This window comes from Meles meles, chromosome 13 (assembly GCF_922984935.1).
Source record: "Meles meles chromosome 13, mMelMel3.1 paternal haplotype, whole genome shotgun sequence".
In the NCBI taxonomy this organism is placed as follows: domain Eukaryota; kingdom Metazoa; phylum Chordata; class Mammalia; order Carnivora; family Mustelidae; genus Meles; species Meles meles.
Genome location: NC_060078.1, coordinates 32,206,407 through 32,231,468, shown reverse-complemented (window position 1 = coordinate 32,231,468; position 25,062 = coordinate 32,206,407). Strand labels below are relative to the sequence as shown.

The 25,062-nt window shown below is 52.9% G+C and overlaps 1 protein-coding gene across 5 annotated transcripts in view; it reads right to left on the bottom strand.

Moving 5' to 3' along the window:
- Nucleotides 1-25,062, bottom strand: part of CDH23 (cadherin related 23) — a 395,682-nt gene that overhangs the window by 275,572 nt on the left and 95,048 nt on the right. For all 5 annotated transcript variants that reach the window (XM_046026731.1, XM_046026733.1, XM_046026732.1 and 2 more), the window contains exons 4-6: nt 8,767-8,909; nt 8,141-8,188; nt 7,935-8,027 (exon numbers count right to left, since the gene is read on the bottom strand). In XM_046026731.1, the coding sequence (XP_045882687.1) occupies nt 7,935-8,027; nt 8,141-8,188; nt 8,767-8,909 (284 nt within the window). The remainder of the gene's footprint in view (nt 1-7,934; nt 8,028-8,140; nt 8,189-8,766; nt 8,910-25,062) is intronic.

Sequence of the window (25,062 nt, the reverse complement as noted above, 5' to 3'; positions counted from 1 at the left end):
ACTCCCGGCTCGTGGGGCTGGCAGCCCAGCCATGAGGCAGGAGCATCTCCTTGCACCCAGCTTCTGTCTCCTTCCATCTAGAGGGTCTTTACTGGAAGGGTGGGGGCACGATAACAGGTGTCCCGGCATGTGCCAGCAAATCCCTACTGCCTGTGGCCTGGGCTCTGCACCCAGGCCCCTGCCTCGTGTTCACCACAGACGGTCCTGCAGCCCCTGCCGCAGAATGACAGCAGCCCCCGAAGACTCCCAGCCAGAACTGGCGAGGAAACCGGTGTAACAGACATTATTACTATGAAAACAAAATAGTAATTTTAATTACATCTGGGCTTCTTCTGTCCCCTGCTCCCCTGCTACCCTCCTTCCTTGTGCAGAGAGTGGTGGAGGGAGCTCACAGCCCTGGCCATGCCCCAGGGGGCATGGAAGGAGGGTGTGCCATGGAGGTTGCGGGGGACCCGGGGAGGCAGGCTGGCTTTCACCTGTAAGGATGGGTCTTCCACATCTCACAGAACAATGTTGTATGCACATCTGGGGACCCAAATCTCAGAGGCAGGGGCATCCTAATCCTGCAGGTCACTGGGAAGGAGTGTCACTACGACCATGGTGGGGTCCTGACCTCCAAAGGTGGTCCTCACTCTACAGAGTGGGCAGTGGGCCCTGAGCCAAGCTTCTCCGCTGGACTGCTACAGCCTGTGTATGGGGTATGTGTGACAGCCCTTAGCCGGGGACGGGGGTAAGCCTGTGCGTGAGGCCCTGAGCTCCCGCTCGTCTGCCCCCAGCCTGGCTTGATCAGGGCCTCATCCTTGCGAATTTGGGCAAGTTATAAACAGCCCATGGCAAAGCTACTAAGCTACAAAGCTACAAAAAGACACATGCAAAGATGCTGAAGGTAATAAACAGCAGACTATGGCTCTAGCTGAACGGCTCTAGCTTGACGCCAGGGGACTCGCAGAAGTCGTGAAACTTCTCTTGGCCTCAGTTTCTTTCATCTCTGAAATGGGGAGAAAAATTCTCCCCTAACGTATAGAGTTGTAGTGAAGACAGACGAAAGACAGGGAAAATCCTCGGACAGAGACAGGAGGATATTACTCCAATAAGTACACACTCACCAGATCACGATGCACACACATGTCCCAACTCAGGGCTCTGTAGAAACAGGCGGCCCTGCTGCTTTGCCCACGGTCACAAGTCACTTCACTGCTACAAGCCCGAAGCTTGCTGTCCTGGCTGCCGCAGGCTGTGGCACCTGCCCGCGGCCAGAGAGGAGGTCCCTGTCATTGTGCAGATGCTGGGGGACCAGAAGAGGTGTGAACCCCTCAGGGTGCTCACTGCAGGTCCAGAAACATGGCACAGCTTGGGGCTACTGCCTGGCTAGAGGAAACCACTCTGGCTCTGGTCAGCAGGCTCCAGAGACCCCGAGATGATTTATGGGTCTCCTTCTCCCAGATCAATAGGTGGGTGGTTAGAGATGCAGAGGGGGCCGCCGGGCACCACGGCCACAAGGTATAAATTAATATGGCCTGTCAAGAGACTGCCTCTCCTGGCGTGGGAGATGACACTCTCGTGAGCAGAGCTGACATCTCAGGGGGGAACGGAAGGCACAAGCCAGTGGGATCCCCGACCCCCCACCTCTCGCTGCTACCTGAGGATGCAGTTTATAAATCATTCAGCGTCTGATGGGCACGCCGTGAGGAGGGTAGCTGGGGGCGCTGCTGTTGTCCCCAGTGGGTGCTAATCAGTCTGGTCATGCCCACCTCTGCATGCTCGGGGCCTTGTCCGGCCACCCCTCCCTGGCTCTCTGTGTGCCCATAGCATGGCTGAGAAGGGCACTGCTGAGATTCCGGAGCTGGCAGGCAATAGAGGGCACTAGAGAGCTCCGGCAGTGAGCTCTGTGGTGTCCTGGGAGGCGTGGGCACGCTCTGCACCCCAGCACCAGGCCTGGCTGCTCTCACCCTGGGCCCGGACACTGTGAGCCCTAACGGACCCCTCGCCTGTGTCTGGTGGTGGCAGAGCCCTTTGCGTGAAGGCTCCTGCTGTCCTCCCAACTGTCCAAGAGGCAGAGGGAGCAGTGGGCTTCTGCCCATTTGGGAAGCTGTCATCCATGGGCTGGGGTCTGGGCTGGGTACGGAGGTCACACAGGCCCTGCTCAGGCTGGCAGGGAGATGAATGTACTACCAACCACAGCCTTGGCCGTGTGCCTGACCCTTGCTTATGCTGGTCCCCATGCGAAGCTCTTCCCACACACAGTCCCATTTACTTGAATCCTCACAATAGTTTTGCAAAGCAGGCATGATTATTTCCATTTTGCAGGCAGAACCAGACCTGTCTCCTCATCCTGGCTCCATCCTTGAGGAGCTCTGGGCAAGTCACGAAGCTTCTCTGTTTCCATGTCCACATGCGTGGCATGGGACTAACGACGTGGCCAGCCTATGAGGGGGCGTGAGCGCTCAGGGAGCTCCCGCATGCGCGGCAAGCACCGCCTTGGGCACGGAGGAAACTCAGTAGTAACAACGATGTCAACATATTATTATCACAGAACTGAATTACTCTGTTTCACGGACACATGCTCAGCAGGAGTCTCTTTCTCTCTGTTTTCCTGTCTCTAGTAGAGAGCTCTAGAGGGGAGGGACTTCCATCCGTCCTTGCTAAGTGACATGGAGAGATGGGGTGGCCTCGGGGGAACCCTGGCTTGGACTGTGCCCCCATCCAGGGCAGCGGGCACTCAGTCTCCTGCTTTCTCATTCCAGTCCACCCTTCTCTTCCTCCAGCCTCCTCCCCACCTCATAGTTGGTCACCTGAAGCCACGAGTGACAAAGATCTATGTGGGACCTGAGCTTTCTGTCACAGTGACCTGGGCAGGGTCCCAGGGAGCCTCCTTGTAGCCCAGCGCTATTTCCACAAGGGAACACTGGGTACCGGTGAGGGACACACACACCCCAACAGCCACTGGCCCTCCTCAACAGGGTCCCTGGTCAGGGATTAGAGTTTACTTCCCTCTTTTGGAAATTCCACTATATGAAAAGAAGCTAAAGGACAGAGATTATATGATATTCAGAGATATCATAATCTCCTTCAGTGACTACCAAACTTCTACACATCCTGTGAGGTCCCAAAGAATAACCCCTGCGTAGAGACCAGGCCATTCCTTCCATAGTGCTTCCCTCCTGCTTTGCATACCGTAAGCTATCATGGCATTTGATACATTTAGATGTCGTCAGACATCCTCTTACCTGTCTTACACTGTGTAAAATTATCTCCCCTGAAGAAAAGACCTTGGTCTTAGTCACCAGCATTTTACTGAGTATGCTATGAGCCACAAACGGGGCAAAGGGCTTTACCCACCTGCGTTATTCTATCTCCCACGATGACCCCAAGAGGCAAACAGTGCAGCTTAGCTCATAGATAAGAAAACGGAGGTCCAGAGAGGTTAGGTCATGACCCAAAGTTGCACAGCTGGCAAATGGGAGAGTCTTTTCGCTTTACCCGACATGTCCCCGTCAGCTGAGAACCCCAGGCCTTGCTTCATAGCTGTTCCACAAATGTTTGTTGTGTTCTTTAAAGGAAAAACTGGGAGTGGATAAGGGCACAGTGGGTCAGCTCTGGGCTTTGAAGGACAGGCAGGACTGAGTCAGGCTGAGAGCAGAAAGAAAACAGCCCAGGAGTTAGAAGAGCATGATGTGCGTGTGCAGGAGCAAGAGAAAAGAGGGACAGACACAGGCTCACCAGCCCTGAATCGGCCCCTGGGCTGTCAGGACGATCCATGCAGAGGAAGCCAGCAGGGAAGGCGAGAAAGGTAGGTTGAGGCCAGGAGGATAACAGCCTCAACTGTCCAGCTAAGTTGGCTGGACTTGTCAAAACTTCAAGGACACAGCTGTCCTGCGATTACAGAAGCCCTCCTTGACTCCCTGACCCAAGGAGCCACCTGGCACCGTCCGACTTCTAACCTCACACTCATCTTCCAGCCTTGAACACCCCAGCCCAGGGTCACCTCCCTGGGGGTGGATCTGGAAGGCTGTGGGTGGGCGGCGGCCCCAGGAGGACACAGGGGACAGGGCAGCGCTGAAGGTCAGCGAGGCGGACACACACCCCGAACGGAGGTAGCGGAGCGGTGCTGCTGGGCACAGACACAGGCAAACACGTTTGAGCAAATTGGAACGCCATAAAAGTCTATTACAGCAAATCAAACAGCAGTCAGCATGACAGCCATTAGCCTGAAATGAATACACGGGGACTTAATGAAGTCTGTCGAGGCTGGCTTGGTGAATTAAGTTGCCAATTCTAGCAGGATTTCCCTTTTCTTTACGGACTTGAAAGCAGCCACGCTGCCTCATTAGGGCTTCGACAAGTGAATTGCAGGGCCTTTCACCCTGATAAAATGGATAATTACATGTAGAACAGCTTAGTGAGGGGAGAGGGCTGGGCAGGAGGGGAACCAGGAGCACAGAAACCCAAACACACCTGCCTGGCTTCTCAGGGGGAGGGGCGGGGCCAGGCAGGGGGTCTGGGCTGGAGGGAGGGGGGGAGGACTGTGGGGTAGGGGTCAGCGAGCTTCTCTTGGAGAAAGAGGCAGAACCTCCCACCCACTCCCACTCTGGGCCCAAGGACGTGGTCCCCATGGGCCAGGTCTCCAGGGTTTGCTGTCACTGTTAAAAATGCAGCTTCCTGGGCTGGCTCTTTCCATACTATGGATTCAGAGTTGGAGGAGAGTGAGAATCTGCATCCTAAATAGTTCTGATGGAAATTCTGATGGGGTGTGTTTGGGACCTTCTGAGCCGTCCCTTCTCTGATACTCCGTTCTGAATGGCTTCTGAAACATGTGGTTCTCTGGCTTTAGCCTGCATCACTCCAGGGCTGGAGAGCTCCGTACATCCTTGGGAGGGTAGGGGGGGTAGACTGTGCACTAGGTTTCAATATTAGAAAGCTCTGTGTTATGTAGACCCAGAATTTGTCTCCCTATAAACTTGCTCTTCCCACCCATCCTTGGGCTCTGGGTACAACAGACCCCCAAATTATCAGGGCCCGTAGAGCTGGGGACAGTGGATGCTGAGAAGGTGAGGGAGAGGTGGCAGGGGGCTGGGACGACAGGAAGAGGAGCTCAGTGGATGGAAACAGCCATGGGATCTTCTCTGCAAGCCAGGAATAATGAAGGACTGAAGAAGTAGGAGCTTCTCCTGCTGGGATTCATCCTCAGACCACTGGCTATCAGCCCTAGAAGGAACCTGGTCCAACTCCCCAGTTTAACAGCTGTTGGAAACAAAGCCAGCAGGCGCAGTGATAGGCCGAGCATCTCACCCAGCCAGTAGCTGGCACTGCCAGGACTAAACCCCAGGGGTCTTGACCTACAAGAGCTCCACTGCTCACCTTGGCAAGCTTCAGCTGGAAAGTCACCTCCTCCGGGAAGCCTGCTGAGATTTCTCCGGTCTCTCTGGCAAACCCTCAGTGTCTCCAGGGCCCTCTTCTCTTTCTCTGGTTTGCATTCTTACCCTATTTATTTCCGTAGGGCCGGTCTCTCTGGCAAACCCTCAGTGTCTCCAGGGCCCTCTTCTCTTTCTCTGGTTTGCATTCTTACCCTATTTATTTCCGTAGGGCCTCTGCCATGCATCATGCTTCTCAAGGGCCGGGACCTGGGGTTGCCAGGGTGACCTCAAGGCCTGCAGGAGAGCCCAGACTCAATTCTGGGCCAGAAGCCAGCAGGCCCTTCATTGGTACCTCAGCTGGGGCCTGAGCCAGGCAGCTAAGTTCTAGCTCAGGTGACCACACCAGGCCAGGGCTGGTTAGTGCCAAGCCACCTCGGGTCAGGTGTGGCCCATGGCCTTCATCCAGCTGACACTATACCCCACCAGCCACACAGAGCAGCCCTAAGTAGGACATCACGTATCATGTCAAGGAGGTGACCTGGGGATATTTACAGATGAGCAAGTAAACCACATAGGCTGTCCTCCAAGAACTGTGTGTCCTTGTAGCTGGCCCCTCTCAGCCCACTCTCTCCCCATCAGATGGGCGGCAGGCGGCTACTTTATCCTGCCTGTCCTCTGTTTTTCTTAGATAAGGAGGACTATGGCCCAGAGAGGGTAAGTGACATGCCCAGATGGACCCAGCAGTCTGGAAGCAGAGCAGGGGCTGGAGCTGGGGCCCAATGCTGCTAGTTCCAGCTCCTGTCATTGGCGTTCTTCTGGCCTTCCAGGTCTCCGTGCGATGAGAGCCTGGCACAGCGCCAAGCCCACAGCAGACACTCAATAAATATTTGTTAAATAGATGACTGACTGAAGAGGCTGTCTCCTTGGAGGCAGAGGCCTTCGGAGAATCCCAGGGGATTCTGACAGGGTATCGTTGGAGGTCATACCTCTTGGCAAAGGTAGCAAGGATAAAGGCTGGCCCTGGCCCAAAGGCTGGGGAGGAGGGATGTGACCTCTCATCCCCTTGCCATCCCTGCTGCCTGCTGCCCCCTGTGAGGGAAGACAGAGGGCAGCCATGCCTGCCAGGATGGCAGCTGAGCAATGGGCCCAAGGCTCATTAACTCTGAGCCGTGCCCTTGGTTTCTGAGCCTGGGCCCAGAGTGCAGGCTGGCACGTAGAGACCCTTAATTAAATTAGGGAGACTTCCAAATGAGAAGGCCAGAGCCAAGCTGCAGTACCGGACACACTGGCCACCGCTCAGGGCACTGTGTCCCCATGCTTGGGACCGAGGGCTCTCCCTCCTTATGCCCTGCCCCATCAGGGGAAGGGCGCGGGAGCCTCCGGTGTGTTCCTACCCCCACACTTGTCCTTTCTTCCATCTGGCACAACCACAGGACCACTGGCTCATAGCTGAGTGAGCAGGGCCAGGAACAGGAACAGCGCGGGGCGGGGGGAGGGGAGGGGAGGGGAGCATGAGACAAGGTCTCGTCATCTTGGAGGGAATCTGAGGCTGCCCTGGGTGTCAGACGCTCAGAGTCGAAGCTATGTGACCTTGGGTAAGTCCCATACTGAGCCTCCGTTTTCTCATCTACAAACTGAACAGGTATTTTCTAAAGACTCTTCCAGTCTCCTGATCCAGTGACATATAAAGGAGCTGGAACTCAAATGCCAATGCTGACCTGCTTCTCCCCAGTGAATTCCCTCTCCTGTCCTTCCCAGGCCAACCCTTCAAGGCTGCCGCTCAACCCAGAGCCCTGAGGGCAGGCCTGAGGCACACCCAGCAGAAGCTCTTTACCCACTACCTTCAAGGTCTTTGAATGGTGAACTGCCAGTCCCGAAGACTGCCATCAGTCACCGGGAAAGGGACAGTAAGCCATGAGAACCGTGGTACCCTTGGGAGCCAGCAGCCAGCTTATTAATGAACCGTTTGTAATGCAATAATTTGTACTTCTCAATTACGAGCGATGGCTTGGTTTTACATGCATGCACTCATGCAAACACACTCAGGGTACACAGACGACCCACAGGAGCAGAGGGGCCAGGGAGACAGGGGGCACGCATAAGGCTAGGGAAAGAAAGTCCCTTCCTGAAGCCACCTGCTTCCTGAGTCCTAGGGCAGGCCGGGTGGAGGGGGGGGACCCGTTCTGGGCACAGCTGGAAAGTCTGGGGTTGGGCCTGCCATCCCCTGTGCCTGAGGCCCACACTGGCTGTGCACGGAAGGAAAGAGACCATGACACCTGCTCCTCCCAACCCCTGTCCTGTCCCGCCTCCAGCTGGAGTTGTGGGGCTCATGCCAGGCAGGCCTTCTATCCCGCCTGAGGCTACCACCAACCCACACTCCTTGAGCAGCGGGTGGGCCCCTATCCACGGAGGCATCTGCACGGTCACCAACCTGCCCAGAGCTGCTGCCTGGGCTGCGGTGCAGGCAGGAGAAGCAGAGCTGGAGCCGCCCTTTCCCCAGCTTCAGCTGGCTCTCAGGGGCCCTGGAGCAGCAGCCCCACCCCCACCATGTTCCTCAAGCCTGAGCTCAGGGGCTCCTACCTCAGGGATGCGGACGCTGTAGGGCTGGTTATGAAACGTGGGTGCGTTGTCATTCACATCCCCAACCTGTATGTTCACCTTCCGTGTGATCACCTGGCGAGAGAAGGGGGTGGGGATTTAGTGTTGGCATGGGCCCCTGGCCTCTTTCTGCCCAAGGGCCTGGGCTCCTGCCTCCCAGGGCGGTAGGGGCCTCAGGGGACACTCACCCCTTGGTGGTCACTGACGGAGAACTCCACTGTGAACTCAGACTTGGTCTGAAAGAGAAGGGAGGGAGGGAGAAGGCAGAGTTAGACAGAAGCACGAAGACATCCTGAGTCCTGGGTCCCGGCTCTAACCTGGGCTCGGCCTTTCCATTGCTGTGCGATCTTGACCAAGTCACTAGATGCCTCTGTGGCCATTTCTTCAAATGGAAGGAGACAACAAAGGTAGGGGTTTTCAAACTCCACCTGAATTTGCTAAGGCCTGCCTTATCACCCTGTCACCAATTCCTGTGTCTCTCGAAATGTCCTTTAAGCAGAACATTGTGCATGGGGGCAGACCGTCTACACCATGGAACCACCATTCTATAGGGGTTGAACCCTGGGTCACTGTCCTTCTTGCCCATTCAGGGTTGTCCCTTGTTTGGAGATACCCCGACCATCCCATTCCAACTCCGAGTCCACATGTCAGCACGGGCCCTGAAAGAGGGACACCATTAAATCAGGAAGATGCTACTTCGGGGTCAGGATGGGGTCTCACCTAAAAGGTGATGAGCCAGCCTCCACCAGTGTCTGCCTCTGCGTCGCTCCCCCCTCCCAGAAAGAACTGGGGCGCATGAACAGCCAGGTCATACCTCTCTGTCCAGCGCCTGCCGCAGCCACACCACACCCGTGTCAGGCTCCACGGCAAAGAAACGGGAGGCTTCCTCCCCAGATACACCGAACACGAGGGGGTCGTTGTCCATGTCTCGGGCCAGCAACTGGGTCACAGAGGAACCTGGAATAGCCACGGGAGAGATCAGAGGACAGCTATGGAAGGCAGGGCTACTCCCCAGCACCTTGCTCAGGTGGCTGAATCCCAGTGGGGACCTGCCATGCCCCAAACTGCTGGCAGGTCACTGTGCCTCTCTGGGCCACGACCCAGGTTCCCTGCCCCCACCCTGGTCACTTGTTACAGCGTGTATGTACCTGTCACAGATAACCGTGGCTCACCATGATTTAGGTGGCTAGTGGACAGCTGTGACCTGGGCCTGTCCCCCTTTTTTTCCTGATTTTCATGTGGAGACTCCCTCCACCCAGTGGCTCAGGTGAGGGTAGGCCCCTTCCATTCTTCTGCCCCAGGATGGGCACATAACTCAGCCTGAGCCAACCAGAGCATTCCGTCTCCCTGGTCACAGCGATTGGTGCAGGGACGAGCACAGGTCCCAAATAAGCCAGTCAAAGCCAACCCTGGGACTTGTGCTGGACTGGGAAAGAGGGGCCCTCCTTCCACTGGGGTTGCTAACTTGGCCCTGCAGGCAACCATCTCCGGCACCACCCAGGAAGAGTCAGCCTGAGAATGAGGCCAACAGGAGGAAAACAGAGCCAAACAGTGTACTGAGAGAGACTGCTGAAGGTTTGAGGGTGTGTGGCCAGCCATGCCTGAAGTTTAGCTCCAACCTCTGGACTTCTCAGCTGTATGAGCTAAGAAATCCACCTCCCCTCACGTGTGTTTTTTCCTTTGGCCTGAGTGTTGAGTTGGGTTTCTGCCTTTTGCAAATGAAAGCACGCTTTCTAATTCACAACACATTACACTACTTAGCATTTGCCCAATAGTGAGTGGGTGCTGGCCTTGTGCTAAGTGCTGGAGTACACAGAGGTTAGGAAGATGTGGCCCAGTCTCCAGGAAATCGAGGCCAGAACGGAGCACAGGATGTGGTTTCTGTTCATAGGAAGAGGACTGAGGTGTCCCTGTTCCCCAGGAAATACAGGACCCCGGGGTGCCTGGCTTACAGCCATAAGAAGCCCTAGTGTAGGGCACCATCTCCCGGGGATCACAGCGCTCCCTGGGCAGGCTTCAAGCAGGATGACCCACCCCCTTGTTGTCTGGGACTGGGTTAGTACATACACTGAAGCCAGGAGGTCCCAGACAACTGGATGGGCTGGCTGCCTTGGCCTCAGCTCCTTGCACCTCCGGGAACCGTGCAAAATGTCATGAGTGCACGGTGTCAGTTTCTGCAGAAAGGGTCTACAGTCTTCATCCGATTCTCAAAGGGGCAGTTAAATTAGAATAACTTTTTTTTTTTTTAAGATTTTATTTGTTTATTTGACAGAGAGACAGAAATCACAAGGAGGCAGAGCAGCAGTCAGAGAGAGAGAGAGAAGGGGAAGCAGGCTTCCTGGTGAGCAGGGAGCCCAATGCGGGGCTTAATCCCAGGACCCTGAGATCATGACCTGAGCCAAAGGGAGAGGCTCAACCCACTAAGCCACCCAGGCGCCCCGGCAAATCACTTCTTTAAAGCCTCAGTTTACGCTATAAGATGGAACAGACCACTCTTTCTTTCCCAAATACAGATTCTCCTGTTTACAGAATAGCTCGGATGATCAAGCTGAGTAAGAAAGGATTCCAAACTCTGGGACTATTATCTAGAAAAGGACACTAAGTGAACTTTTAAAAGGAACATTCTAACATGACAATGATAGCTGATATTTCTGAGTGCTAACCCCACTCTTGACACTGGGCTAAGAAATTTCCACATACTGTCTGGTTCAACCATTACCATTATTCTCCCTATTTAACAGATAAGGTAACAAAGAGTGATTAAGTAATTGACCATGGCCCACAGTTAGTAAATGGCAGAGATAGAATCCAGATCCCAGGTACTCTGGGTCCAGAGCCCTTTGTCTCCACAACCCTACACATTCCAACACTTGATACGTGAACTCAAGATTCAGGACTTCTATGGGCATGACCCTCTCATGACCCTAACCAGAAGCCTAACACTTGGAAAAGGAAGACACTGGGCTCTGCAGATATGCCAGACAGAGTACTAGGCTCATTCACCCAGGTTCTCTCATTAAATCCTCCCAGCAACTCTGTTTCGTAGCCATTATTCTACCCACTTTACAGATTAGGAAGTTGAGGATCAGAGAGGCAAAGTGTCCACTCCAAGGTCACACAGCAGAGCAGGATATGGCAGCATCCAAGGTGCTGGCGAGGAGGTGAGAAGCAGGAGGAAGAGGACTAAAATCATGGAACAGAGTTGGAACAACCTCAGAGAACTTTGGGGGAGTCCAAACCTCCCATTTTATTTTTTACCTTTTTTATTTTTATTTTTTAGAGATTTTATTTATCCATTTATTTGACACAGAGAGACAGTGAGAGAGGGAACACAAGCAGGGGGAGTGGGAGAGGGAGAAGCAGGCTTCCTACAGAGCAGGGAGCCCGATTCAGGGCTCGATCCCAGGACCGTGGGATCATGACCTGAGCCAAAGGCAGACGATTAACCACTGAGCCACCCAGGCGCTCCTCAAACCTCCCATTTTAAAAATGGAAAAGCTGAAGGCATTTCACTAGTTGCCCAAAGTAGAATGGTGGAGGACAGAGTCTGCAGCTAGAACCCAAATTTCCAGACTCCTAGTGCAGAGCTCCTCCTGGATGAGGAAGGAAGAGGTACATGATACCACAGATAAACCAAGAGCATCTCTTCAAAGCATCTGTGTTGTTCAATGGCAAGCCATTGTTCTATACTAAAATCGAGGGGGATATTTTGGAGCACAGTGTAACAGTTTATTTTTCAAGACCGAACCTGAGGCTGTAAAAGAACTTCCAGCCTCCCCAACTTCCAGGATGCACGTTTCCTTTCTGTCCCTTCAGGTGTGCTTTAGCGGCACAGTTTGAGGAACGCTGAACTACTTCCTAATGCTTTGGGGAGATCCCATATGAGGAACCTGAGGCCCCAAGGGGTCCTGCCTGCCCACAGTACGATGAGTCCGTGGAGGCCCCCTGGAGCGAAGGCTTCACCTGCCAACTACCGTCAGGGCCCAGCCCAGATAATGGATATGGGACCGAGCTCTCTACTGGTTGATGGAATTCTGGAAAAAGACCACACTGGCCCTCTAGCCAAGGTCATATGACTCAGCCCGATATCCCAAATGGCTCTCTCAGGCCCAATGCTCAGGCCCTTCCAAGAAGGGGGGCACTGGGCAGGACATGGATGGGGCCATCAGCTGCTGTCACCCACCCTGTAATTTCCTGGACTTTTATCCATTTTCCCCTCAATTATGTGCTGCTCAAAATGGTCCTTTTCGGCTTCCTCACAGGCTCTTGCCCGCTTATGCCTTCTTTGTGTCCCAGGTAATTGCTAGTGACCTTTTCTAAGTGTACTAATTAAAGGTGCCGATTTAATATTATATTTAAGACAAGACGCCCCGCAATTTTCCAGCTGGGCGCAAACTCCCCCGCCCAGGGCTGTTCTGCCATTCTGCAGAAGCTGGGCCTCGCTTTGGCTTCTGGACACAGGGCTCAGGGCTCATTTTTCCACCAGGAAGCCTTCCAGCAACCTCTGTTTGCGCTATGCATGCAGGAACAAAGCCAATCTGTGGGGCCCCACTCCAGCCCATGGTCCTAGAAGCAGCCACTCGGGAGAACCATCCCTGGCTGAGGGGCCCTGGGGTACACATTATCACACTCTAGGTTTGCTCCTTACCTGAGAAGCAGATAATAATACGCCCTCTGACTCAGGCTGTGGAATATGGGGAATTTTGTTGTGTTTTGTTCCAAAACTGTGATAAAATACATAGAACACAAGCTGCTTCATTTTAACCATTTTAACATACACAATTCAGCCATACCAGGTACGTTCCCAGTGTGGTGTGACCATCACCATGATCTGCTTCCAGAATGTTCTCATCACCCCCAAAAGGAAACCCATACCCACTCAGCAATCACTCCCCCTTCCTCCCTCCCTCTTCCTCCCTCCCTCTCCCTGGCAACCACAAAGCCATGGAAACTCTCTATGAATTTGCCTGTTCTGGATGTTTCATATAAATACGATGATACGAGGGGCAGTCTTTGTGTCTGGCCTCTTTCGCTTAGAATACAGTCTGGATTCATCCATGTTGTGACATACTACATAATCCCTTCCTATGGCTGAGTCACATTCCATTGCATGAAGAGACCACAGTTTTTGTATCTGTTCATCTGCTGATGGCTTTTTGGGTTGTTTCGCCCTTCCGGCAATTGTGAATTGTGCCACCATGAGCATCCGTGGGCAGGAACTAGGAACAAGAAGTGGAATTGCCAGGTCCTTGGTAATTCTATACTCAACCTATGAAGGAGCCACCAAATTGTTTTCCACAGGAGTTGTACCATTTACATTCCCACCAACAGTGGATGAGGCCCGGAGCTCTTTTCAGGGGTGGGAAGGGCACTCAGTGATTGACAGGGGCTGGATGGCCCCTTCCACGGTGGAGAGACGGGAGCCGGGCAGCCCTTCATTCCAGGTGTTACTGGTACCCAGCGCACTAGGCCTCAGCACATCCCACTGTCACACCACCAGCCCGACCTCCAAGTGCCAGCCTGGGACTCTTCACCGAGGGTTCTGGCCATTGGAGACTGCTCCCCCCTACCCCGACACCAGACAGATTGGACATGCCAGGAAACGAAGGACCCCAGGAGCACTGCTCAAAGAATGGCTGATGCAAGATGGTGGATAACGAGGTGGCAGGTAACCCCTCCAGTCCCCTCACCTCTCGGGGGGGCTAACGCCGAGGCATGTTGTACGCTGCCTCTTGGAGCGCCCTGCTGGGACTCACTCCCAGCGGCCCGCGGGGCTGACCTGGTTGGTCCTGCGTCTTCACCTCCCTGTCTCACCTCCCTACGCCCCACCTGCATTTCCTGGAAGCCCCTTTCCAACAAAACGATCTGCACTTGAACCCTCATCACCAGGCCTGCTTTGTGTGTGGGGGAGAAACCACAGAAGATACCCCCCAAAATTATGGGAGTGACACCTGGGGAGTGACAATATAGATTTCCAGCCCCTGCTGACTCAGTTGGCCTCGGGGGGAGCCCAGGGTATGAACTTTTACACAGAAGGCCCACTCTCGCTGCAAGAGACCCTGACACCACCCAGGCTGGGAAACCCGGAGACTGCTTCATAGCAGGGCGATCTTCAAATATCTAACAATGGGCATAGTTCAGGCATCAACCAATCCAAAAGGATGCCGGCCATAAACAACCGGACTGGTGCATACCGCCTGTAAGTCAGCCTGGTTTACGGCTCCCATTTTAGATGCAGAGAAAAGCTCTTCCGGCCCCAGGATGATTTAAAGGCTCAGTCCTAGGACTCTTGGCTCAATCAGTGCTTGCAGGAGGACTCTCTACTCCTGTCCCCCCCCACCCCCACCTCTACCCTCCCAGGAAACGGTAACTCTGCAAGGCTAGCCTCCTCCACTTTGTGCCAACCCAACCCAGGCAGGGGCCGAGCCTCTCCTTGTGGATAGAAAGTGGAACTTTATATATATAGTTTAATTTTATTTATTTATTTGACAGAGATAGAGACACCACAAGAGATGAAACACAGCAGGGGGAGTGGGAGAGGGAGAAACAGGCTTCCCGCTGAGTAGGAAGCCTGATGTAGGACTCCATCCTAGGACCCTGGGTTCATGACCTGAGCTGAAGGCAGATGCTTAACAACAGAGCCACCCAGATGCCCCAAAAGTGGAACTTTAAAGAGCTTGAGTCACGACACACCCATGCCTATATCAGTGTGATCCACAATAGCCAAAGGGGGAAGCAACTCTCATGTCCATTGATGGAAGAATGAATGAACAAATTCAGTCTATATATACAATGGAATATTATTCAGCCTTAAACAGAAAGGGAATTCTGACATGCTCTGAACATGTTGAGTGTTGAGTGTTGAGGACATTCTGCTGAGTGAAACAAGCCGGTCACAAAAGGACAAACGCTGTATGATTGATTCCCTTTGCATGAGATAGCCAGTGTGGTCAAATTCACGGAAACCAAAAGTCGAAGGGTGGGTGCCAGGGGTTGGGGAGGGGGCTTGGGGGAATGGAGGGTTGTTAAAGGGTATAAAGTTTCAGTTTTGCAAGATGTAGAGAGCTCTGGGGGATCTGTCGCATGACAACACAAACCGTCAGACTGTACATTAAAAAGTGGTTAAGACAGTAAAATTTTTTGTTGTATTTTACCACAATTAAAGAATTTAAAGCCCAAACTTAAGTCAGATTGTGTCCAAGTCCCCAGCCATCTGGCCTGAAGGCCACATCGCCCTCTGCATCTTGCACAGGCTCCTAGGCTTACCCCTCCCAGACCTGGACCTTCTTTTTGTTCCTGAACAGTTAGTGGTTGCCCCAGGTCCTTTGCCCTGATTGTGCCTTCTGCTGGGCATGTCCCTACCTGCCAGCTTCCTCACTATTCCCCTCTTAGCCCAAGAGTAACATTCTCAGAGAGGCCTTCCCCAATACTTGATCATACACAGAGTCTCTCTAAAGGGACGCCCTGTCACCACACATCACTGCATCCCGTGTCACTGTCCTCATGGTTTTCCCTCCCCTGAGCTGATTGTGTTTGTTCACCTGACCTGTAGACAACCTGCCCCAGCCCCCTGACTACCATGGCACGCACAGCCGTGTTAGCTCCATGGGGGCCATGGTCTGGCCTGTCACGTTCCCTGTTGTACCCCTAAACACAACACAGAGGCTGGCATCCCAGAGGCGCCCAGTAAAGAGCAGCTTGCCAGGTAAACAAATGAGTCCTGCCAACTGCCTAGAGGGGCTAGGCCACAGCAGACCCCAAAGTCATGTGGATCCGTGAGCCGCAGTGAGGGGGAGAGAATAGAGCCAGTTAATTCCTAATTATGTATACTAATGGACAGGAAAAAGCATGGCTAATCAAAACCTAATAATGCCCAAACCCATAGTGCTTGCTTTCGGATGCAGGCAGAATCATAGCTGGGTACTGGCTTTGGGGCCAATCTCTCAGGAACTAGCCCTACATCTCACTCTTGGGCAATGTCCTCCCACCTGGGGCCATGAAATCTAGCCTGTGGCCTTGAACCCCCACCTGGGACCATGAACTCTAGTCCGTGGTCTTGTATCCCCACCTGGGGTAATGCCCTCTGCCCTGGAGTATTGCACCCTATCCTGGGGGCCATCTACCCCATCCTGGGCCATGGACTCCATCCCACGGGCTATGGACCCATCCTTGAGGCCAGGTACCCCATCCTGGTTGGTATACCCCATCCTGGAGTCCAAGGGCCCTGGTTGGGACCGGGATCCGCTGCAAATGTCCCTGAGATGCACAGGGCTGGCGACACATCTCTGTGGTGTCCTCAGCCCCCCAGCAGCAGGCCCCGTCCGTCTTCCAGGCAAGGGGTGGACAATCACAGCTTTCCTGGAAGCCCTGCTGGGCTCACGCTGATGGCTGAGATGACTGCTATTACTATTATTGTTGTTATTTGCACCAAGGGCTGGGATTGGCGTGTCACGCACTCCCGGAGAGCTGTGAGTTTTGCCCGCTAGATGAGGGGTGGGCCAGAAACTCAGGAGGGCAGTGGCCGCTGCAAGGCTTTTATTTATTCTGGATGGGGAAGATGAAAGCTGTCTGTTGTGCAAACGCGGAGTGGGAGCTCCAGAACGGATGAAGGGCTGGAGAACACGCTGGGCTTCCTCCTGGCAGCATTTTCTTCCTACAGCAAACCTCCGATTGTGCCCCCCCGGCTCAGACACCTCCGTAGTGCCCATGGACTTCAACCCAACTCCTTCTGGAGATGGCCGCTGCCGTGCCTCCTGACCTGGGCTCCACTCCCTGGCGGGTCACATTCCCCCTGCATCCCTGGGCTCAGCCTGCCAGCCCTCAAGCACGGCACAGTTCCGCATGTTCCCACGCATGGGCTCTTGGTGCTCCTCCTCCCACTGTCTCTCAGCCCCCATCATCTATCAATGCCTGCCTCCAGTACCACCCAGGTCACAAAATTCTCTCCCCACTGCACTCCCCGAGGCATTGTTCTTACTTTTTTACAGCACAGAGAGGCCATTGCTCCTTGAAGACAGAGGCTGATGCCCTGAGACATGCTTTCAATCTCCTCTCCAGGAGGAACTGTGGCTCCCCTCTGGGGCCCAGGAGCTAGCCAGGCCCCTTCCCTTGCCCGGGCAGACACTACTAATCAATCACAGCTCCCTTTTTTGTTGAGTCGATGTCCAAGCTCAGAACCCTTCGCAACACTGGGTTATACGCAGCCACTATTAGCCAATATTAAACCTACAAGGACCTCACATCAGTCTTGACCTAGTGTCCCTTCCCATCCAGGGGCCGAGGATCTTGCAGTCTGCTCCTGCCGGGCTCAGGGCAGTTGGAAGGGAGAGAATCAGGCTCGGGGCCTATGGGTGAACTCAGAAACATGGGATAGTGAGGCTAGAGTGAGAATCACAGAGATAAAGCCCCATATTGTGCAGAGGGAGAAGCAGGGGTCCTGGCTGCTTGGGACGTGGGGATGGGGCTGTACACTGGGAGTGGCTGAGTCAGGGAGTAGCAGATGGAGTCCCCAGCCCCAGATGAGAAGCCACAGGTTATGACCACGTCTTTCTGAGAATGACCACTCCCTCCTCCCCATCACCACAGAGCCCGCCTCACAAGCCCCATGTCCTCCCTTCTCCTCCTACTCCGGAGGGGCCTAGCTGCATTGGTCTTGGTCTCTGCCAGAGCCAGGGGCTCCTGCCCTCCCCCTCTCCCCTGGGATGGGCCCCCCAGAGCCAGGGCTGGCCTTGGAGCCTGCAATCTCATTTGTCTCTCCTCTAGGATCAGACAGGCCAGTTAAGTGCCTTGATTCCTGTGGATAATCTCATTTGTCTCAGGTTCACCCTCCCCATTCTCCTGCCTTCAGTTGGGCTCCTTCCTCCTCATCCCCCCAGGGTCTTAGACTTGGTTTGACCTCAGAGGAGCTGATTTTTGTTTTGGGTTTTTCTTGTTGTTGTCCCAGGCTGGCTTTACCCACCTGGGGGAAGCCAGAGGGAGTCCTCTCTCCTGAGAGGCCGGCAGTTCCTAACCTGCCTGAGCTGACCAAGGTCCTCAGCCTCATCAGAAAACCCTTGCTTTGGATAATGGGCACTGTCTCCTCTTCCAGAACCAGGAATCATCTTCATGTCCTCTCTCTCCCGCAGCTCAGTCCGCTCACAGTAGATGGCATGAACTGTCCGGGGGAAAGGAACTAATTCTTTAAGCACCCAGTTTGCCAGTTTGCCTGGCAGCCTGCTCAGTGGTTTTCACTCCTTCTCACTGTCATCTATTTCTCAGCATGACCCCACAGAGAGGGGTTAGCACCCCTACTATACGGATGAGGAAAGTGAGGCTCAGAAGAGTAAAGTGACCCACCCAAGGTCACACAGCTAGGAGATGGCAGAACGAAGATCTGAACTCAAATTGGTCTGATTCAGAATTAGTGTTCCCTCCACCACCCTCATGGATTTTATCCCAAAGCCTGTCATCCAAGCCCTAATCTGAGCAGCTAACAGTGCCCTCTCCTCACCCCACACAGACTGACCCCCATGGAGACCCCCAGGTCTCCTCCATGTTTTAGGCTACTCCTTATATTAGGCTGCCCTGGACCCCCGGCGTTACTGGACTGGGCTGAAGGTGAATACCCTTGAGGCAGGGACTGTGGGGACTCCCCCCCATCACCCTGGCTTTCCACTGTCCACTTATCACATGCCAGCAAGATGGCAATTCCCTCTTGAGAATCAGAATCGGGTGGCTGGCTCACCTGTGCACACAGGTGTCTGATGGCCAAGGGGACAAGCTAATTCAGCAGAGAAGAAGGAGACATTAAACAGAGCAGGATGATATCAACCAGAAGTTTGGGGGGGCAGGAAAGAGGAGGAACATGTTATTGTTATCTTGAAGTTATAAAGCACAGGAGGATAGATGGCACATTAAATATTCAAAGGACCTGGTCCAGAGTCTCAGAAACTCAGAGCTGTTCTACTTCTGGCACAACCGACACATAAAATCATCATTGTCAAGGGCTGCCAGGCCCAGCAGAAGATACCAATGTGCTCTAAGCCCCTCTAACCTTATGAGTCACAGAGAGGTTAAGTCACTTGCCTAAAGTCACACAGCTAGCACATGACCGAACTGGGATTGTTCAGTGACTCCTCTGATCCCCATGATGCCGTTAAACTCCTTCCTTCCTTCCTTCCTTCCTTTCTTCCTTCCTTCAGAAAACACTGCCTGAGGCTCTGCTCCAGGCACTGGTGATACAACCATGAACAAAACAGGCAGAGGTCTTCACCCTCCTGGAGCCTGCATTCCAGTGGGGACACCTATACACCCATTTTGCCACACGTTTTCGTGGCCACTCCCAGGCACATGGTGGGGGGAGGATGAGCGTGGGTTCTGGGTCTCATCACTGTCCAGACAGACATATGAAGAACCGCGGTCCTGCCCTGTGGCCCCCAGGGTGAGCCCCTCAGCAGGGAGGAGAGGGACATGGGATGCACAATCAAAGGGCACAGAAAGTATTTCAAGAGGAAGACAGCCTCAGTGAAATCCCTTTACAATCCCTAAGACAGAGGGACGCGGTCAGGCACAGAGCTCACAGGGCAGGCGTTCAGCCACAGATTCCCGTGTGGTCCTGTCTGACCATGGAGGAGTCCCTCTCCGAGCTCCCTTCCCCTGTGGACACCACGAAGGGGCTGACACCAATGGCCACAGCACAGAGGTCCTTGGGGAGAATCCATTCCAAGTCTGGCACGTGGGCCTCGGTTCCTGTGCTGTGCCGGTCCCCAGGTCATGGTTCCACGAAGGGTCATAGGCTCCATGGGTTCAGCAGGACAAAGCACTGGGATCCATGAGACACCTGCTGTGAGCACGGGACGGGGCGGGGGCGGGGTGTGGAGCCGGTCATGTGCCATGCTCACATTCTTGAGGAGGGCAGCAAACTCATTTAAAAAGGAGAAAGCAGGGCCAGGCACCTCCGTGAGGAGTCCATGGCTGCCCAGCTAACAGCTACGGGCAGCGGAGCTGAGACTCCGTCAGTCCTAGGCTCCCTGAGCTCCTTCCACATCACAACACTCAAGTCCCATCCGGTTCAAATACCTTCAAGACTATGGTCCCGTCTGCCACACCACGTACAAGGCCGCGGCTGGCAAGGCTTCCCAAACTGGTGGAGACGCCCCCCGGGGAAGCAGCGTGACCTGTTGGGCCTGGATACTCCTTTCTGCACAGGAATGGTGGACTGGACAAGAAAGAGCCATGAATCAAGAGGCTCCAGAATGCTCTGTTTGACCTTCCTGAGTCCTTGCTGCTGCTCCCAGGCCCAGGAGGGCTGAAGTCCTGTCACAGGGGCCCGGAGCGCCAAGCGGCAGTTACCAGATTTAATAACAGTGATAATGGTGGGGTGGGTATTTTTTTCCCTTCTCCTGAAACTTTTCAATTCATTGAACTGTTCAATTAACTTTACAAAAGGAAATGTGGAAAAATGTCGGCAAATTGAACTTGACATTATCATTAAAATAAACAGAGCACTGCAGGTCTTTAAAGGCTCACAAAGAGACTGTCCAAACACTTGCAGGCACGTGCTGACTCCTTCCTGCTCGCAGGGACCCTGGCCCTCCCCTCCTGCCCAAGCTTGTGCCCTGGTCAACGCTCACAGCTCCCCCAGCTCTGAGTGAGGCCCTGCTAACATCACCCGTCATCACCGCCCCCCGCCAATACACACACACTGTGAACGTGAACGAGGGGGTCAGGCTCTGTTAACTAGCGGCCAAGCCCAGCGAGTCCCTTTCCTCTCTGGCTAACGATGGACTATTTAGTCCACTGGGTCTCAGGCCTGGCTGCACATCAGATTCCAGGTCCTAGTCACCTAAAATTCTTTTCAAAGGGAATTTGGACCTAAAGGCCTGACGTCAGAATCCCAATCCCTCCTGTGCCCCCATCCCTTAGCCAGAGCCCAAGGGCCAGGGGCTGCTTCTTTTCACCTCTCAAGAGCAGGAAAGGATATTACTGCTAAGAACCTAAGAAGGGGTGTCACCAGGAAGAAGGTGAGAAAGATACCCTTCCCCTCACCCCTGCTCTCCCTCCCACCCCCTGCTGTGCAGGAGGCCAGAAAAGTCCCTCCCGAAATCACTTCCTCTTTGAGGAGACTCATAATTACCCACAATGATCACAGCACCATTCATTTTGTCCTAAAATTAATACATCACGTTGAGAATGATACCGTACTAATTTATCACAAGATTTATGAAACTTGCACTTTTTCTAATGAGATTTATGCAAATGCCGCTCTTGACACTGTTTGTGTTTGAAAAAGTTTTGACAGGGAAGTGGGGGTCCAGCCCAGCTGGCAGAGGCCCTGCCCCTCACTTGGGGGGCCAGAGGGGCGGGGCTCCAGAGTGTGGTTCCTGTCCTTGGAGGGCCCCGGGTAAGCCAGCCCCTTGGCCTTTCCACGGGGCTCATCCCTCAGTCCCGTCTCTCCCCAGATACACTCTTATTCCTCTGGAACCAGCCCTCCCAGCAGGTATAACGGCTGCCTCAGGCGGGGAGGCCTTTACGGGAGGTGGGGCTGCTTTTCTAGTTGAGCAAGGGTCTCTCTCGCCCAATCAGAGGACTTGCAGGCCCTCCGTCCCTGAGAACAATCACAGGGGACAGCATCCTGCTAGCCAGGGCATGAGACAAGAGAGGCAAACAGAAAGCAAGGTATGAGATGGCACTCACTCTCAGGGACTGACCCCATACTTGCATAAGTCTCAAGAGTGTCCCCTAGGTGCCCTGGGTGCCTCATCTCCCTCACCCTGGTCCCCGCCTTGCCACTAGCTACTATTTAGCACCTACTGTATGCCAGGTACTCTGTTAAGCACTTCGTGCATACAATCTCATTTGATATTTACCACACACCTGTGAGAAAGGTGTTTCCCACACTCAAAGAGGAGACTGAGTCTCAGAGAAGCTCTGCAATTTGTTCAAGATCACACAGCTCGGAAGAGGTGGAGTCGGAATTCAAATCCAGGCCCATCTGACCCCGAAGACAATGTTCTTCTTCAGTACTAACCTCAAACAACTCAGAGGGAACTTCCCTCTTCTGGGGGGTTTAGTAACACCAACTATCCGAGTCATATCCCACATATTCTCTTATCCAGAACATAGATGAAAATCAGGAAATTAGCCCCCAAGGTCTTTGAGCAGCTCAAAGTCACAGCACAAAATCCATACACTAAATTTCAAGCCCCTAATGAAAAAGAGATAAGGTCAAGTCCTCACTCTGAGCCTTTTGACTCTCACTTTACGTACAACTACAATTAGATTGGTTCTTTGTTTTTCCAATTCATAGGAATGTCACACAGGGACATGACCAGTAGTGAAAAGCAATAAACAATAACTTCTACTGTTCACAAGTGGGAAAGCGCAAAGCTCTCTGAAAAGTGACCACTTAAAAATAATCTGAGTCCCGGGTGCCTGGGTGGCTCAGTGGGTTAAGCCTCTGCCTTCGTCTCAGGTCATGATCTCAGGGTCCTGGGATCGAGTCCCGCATCAGGCTCTCTGCTTGGCAGGGAGCCTGCTTCCTCCTCTCTCTCTGCCTGCCTCTCTGCTTGCTTGTGATCTTTCTCTGTCAAATAAATAAATAAAATCTTTAAAAAAAACAATCTGAGTCCCTCCAGCTGCCGTCAGTAACAATGTATCATCAGAGAGTGCTGTCCCTCCTGACATGTCCAAACACAGGCTAAGAAAGTGCTAAATGTTGAGTCATTCCTATGTAAGAAGGCAGGTACATACGTAACAGAGCTGATGAATATTTCATGCAAGTCACTCTAATTTTAAAAAGATTTTATGCATATAGGAATGCTCCCCAAAGTGTATTTCACAAATCATTCATTTTCTAAGATACTAATGGGTACTCCATGAAAAGGCACTCCTTGGTCAAAGAGATTTAGGGAACACTATCTTAGAGAAATAAAAACAGGGCTCCTTCCTGCAGGACCTTGAGGGCCTTTTATATGTTAACATGCATGCTGAAGCTCCACAGATGGTAGAGAAGATAGAGTTTGCCCAGATTTATTTGGCCAAGAGACCCTTTCCTCCAAGAACATCTCAAAGGATATAAGTGGTCCAGGAAATAATAATTGGGGAAACACTGAATCAAGAATTTTTCTGACTATCTTTACATAAGGCATATCTTTTTGGGGCGATGGGGGTGGATGGGTGAATGGATGGATGGATGGATAGATGGAAGGAATGATGGGTGGATGGAGAGGTGGGTAGATGGGTAGGTGGGTGGGTGGAGAGATGGATAAATGGATGGTTGGATAGATGGAAGGAATGATGGGTGGGTGGATGAACAATAAATAATGGAACAAATAAACGAATAAGCTATTTTCATCCAAGGGGCTGAAAATCTCTGTCATGGAGGGGAACACATGAGTACAAAGTCTGGGACCACTCCTCCAGATGGAACAGCCCATTTTCCCATCAGGTTATAAGTCACTACTTCATGAGGAGAGAACCTGGGCCTCTAAGGAGGACATCAGCTGAGCAGCTTTTCACAGAAGCCAAACCCTAAGCACGTGACACCCTGAACTGAGCATCACAATGACTCTAAACATGCGTGTGATGCCCAACACTGACAAAGTGCTCTCCTGGCCAGTCATGCCAGGTCCTCCCACCACACCCTCTGGCAGTGGGCCGGCCAGTGGCTGCACACTCTCTTAATGATGAAGGGACTGCAGTTCAGCACAGCTGTGTGAGAAGTCCAGACTCCTTGGGGTGGGCTCCTGGAACTGGAGTCAGAGGCTCAGGTCCCACTCCTGGTCCCACCTGTGTAACCCAAGCCAGTTTTGCCACCTTACGGACCTCACTGCTGCCGCAGAAGTTTATGGCAAGAGTGAAGACAGGAAACCTAAGAGGAAGCACTTCATAAATCCCAGACATCCCCCAAAAGGCTTCATTTCCCCCCTAGCGGATCCCAACCAAAACACTTCACACACACTGTCCTCACTAGTTGCCCATCTTCTGGTCTGAATCTACCATCTGACTGTGAGCTCCCTGAGGGCAAAGACCATGGCTCCTGCTGCCTGCTCTACCCCCAAAGCCTCACGCAGTGCCTGGTACAGGACAGGCCTTTGGTCAGTGTCTATTGAACAAATAGGTGAGTGAGTGAAGGAATATATGAATGAATGAATGATGAGTTATTATGTAAACACAATGTGATCTGATTCTAGAATTTGCAGGAGTGTGGGTTTTGTAATGCTGAAAGGATTCCATCCCCGGTCTCTATTGGGCACATTCTAAGGAGTAGCTGCTGTCTTTCTTTTGAGAGGCAGACAGATTTCCCACTGGGCAACCTGCCCGGCACCTATCTAACTAGCAAGGATGATTTTAATCCGGTCTGTTTAGTTTTAATTAGGCAGAGCATAAACCTGTGGGGTCCTTGGAGGTCCTCTCTCCATTGGAACAAGGGGGACCTCAGGTGACTGGTGTTTCCTAGCAGTGCACCATGGATAGGGAGCTGGTGAGTTAGTGATGTTGGCAGGAGAAATCTAAATGATGGCCTCACCTCACTGCTGGGGGTGAGCTGTGATGGCTCCTGCTGGGGAAGGGGAAGGGGAGCCTCGCCCACCAGCACACACACAAGAGTCATAGCCAGGCCTCACAGACAGCCACCCTGGAGGTCATCCCTATCTACCAGTAGGCCTGCAGCAGTTGTGGCCCAACTGTAAGAAAAGGGCACTCTCCGCCCACACAGGAAACAACCCTGGAACACTTGGTTCTGGTGACCACAGGACACCTTCTAAATCAGGCCACTCCTTCAATACCAGGAGAAATAACTGATCTGCCTTATATATAAAAACAGAAAGAGAAAGCGAGGTAAAAATGAGGAGACAGAAGAATAAGTCCCAAACCAAAGAATAAGACAAAATCTCAGGAAATGAACTAAACAAAACAGAGATAAATAATCTACTGGAAAAGAGTTCAAAGTAAAGGTCATAAAGATGCTCACTGAACTTAGGAGAAGAAAGGCTAAACACAGTGAGAAGTTTAACAAAGAGATAGAAACTATCAGGGCTGAAGAATACAATAATTAAAATGAAAAATACACTAGTGGGAATCAATGGCAGATTAAAGAATGAAGAAAAATGAATCAGTGATCTGGAAGACA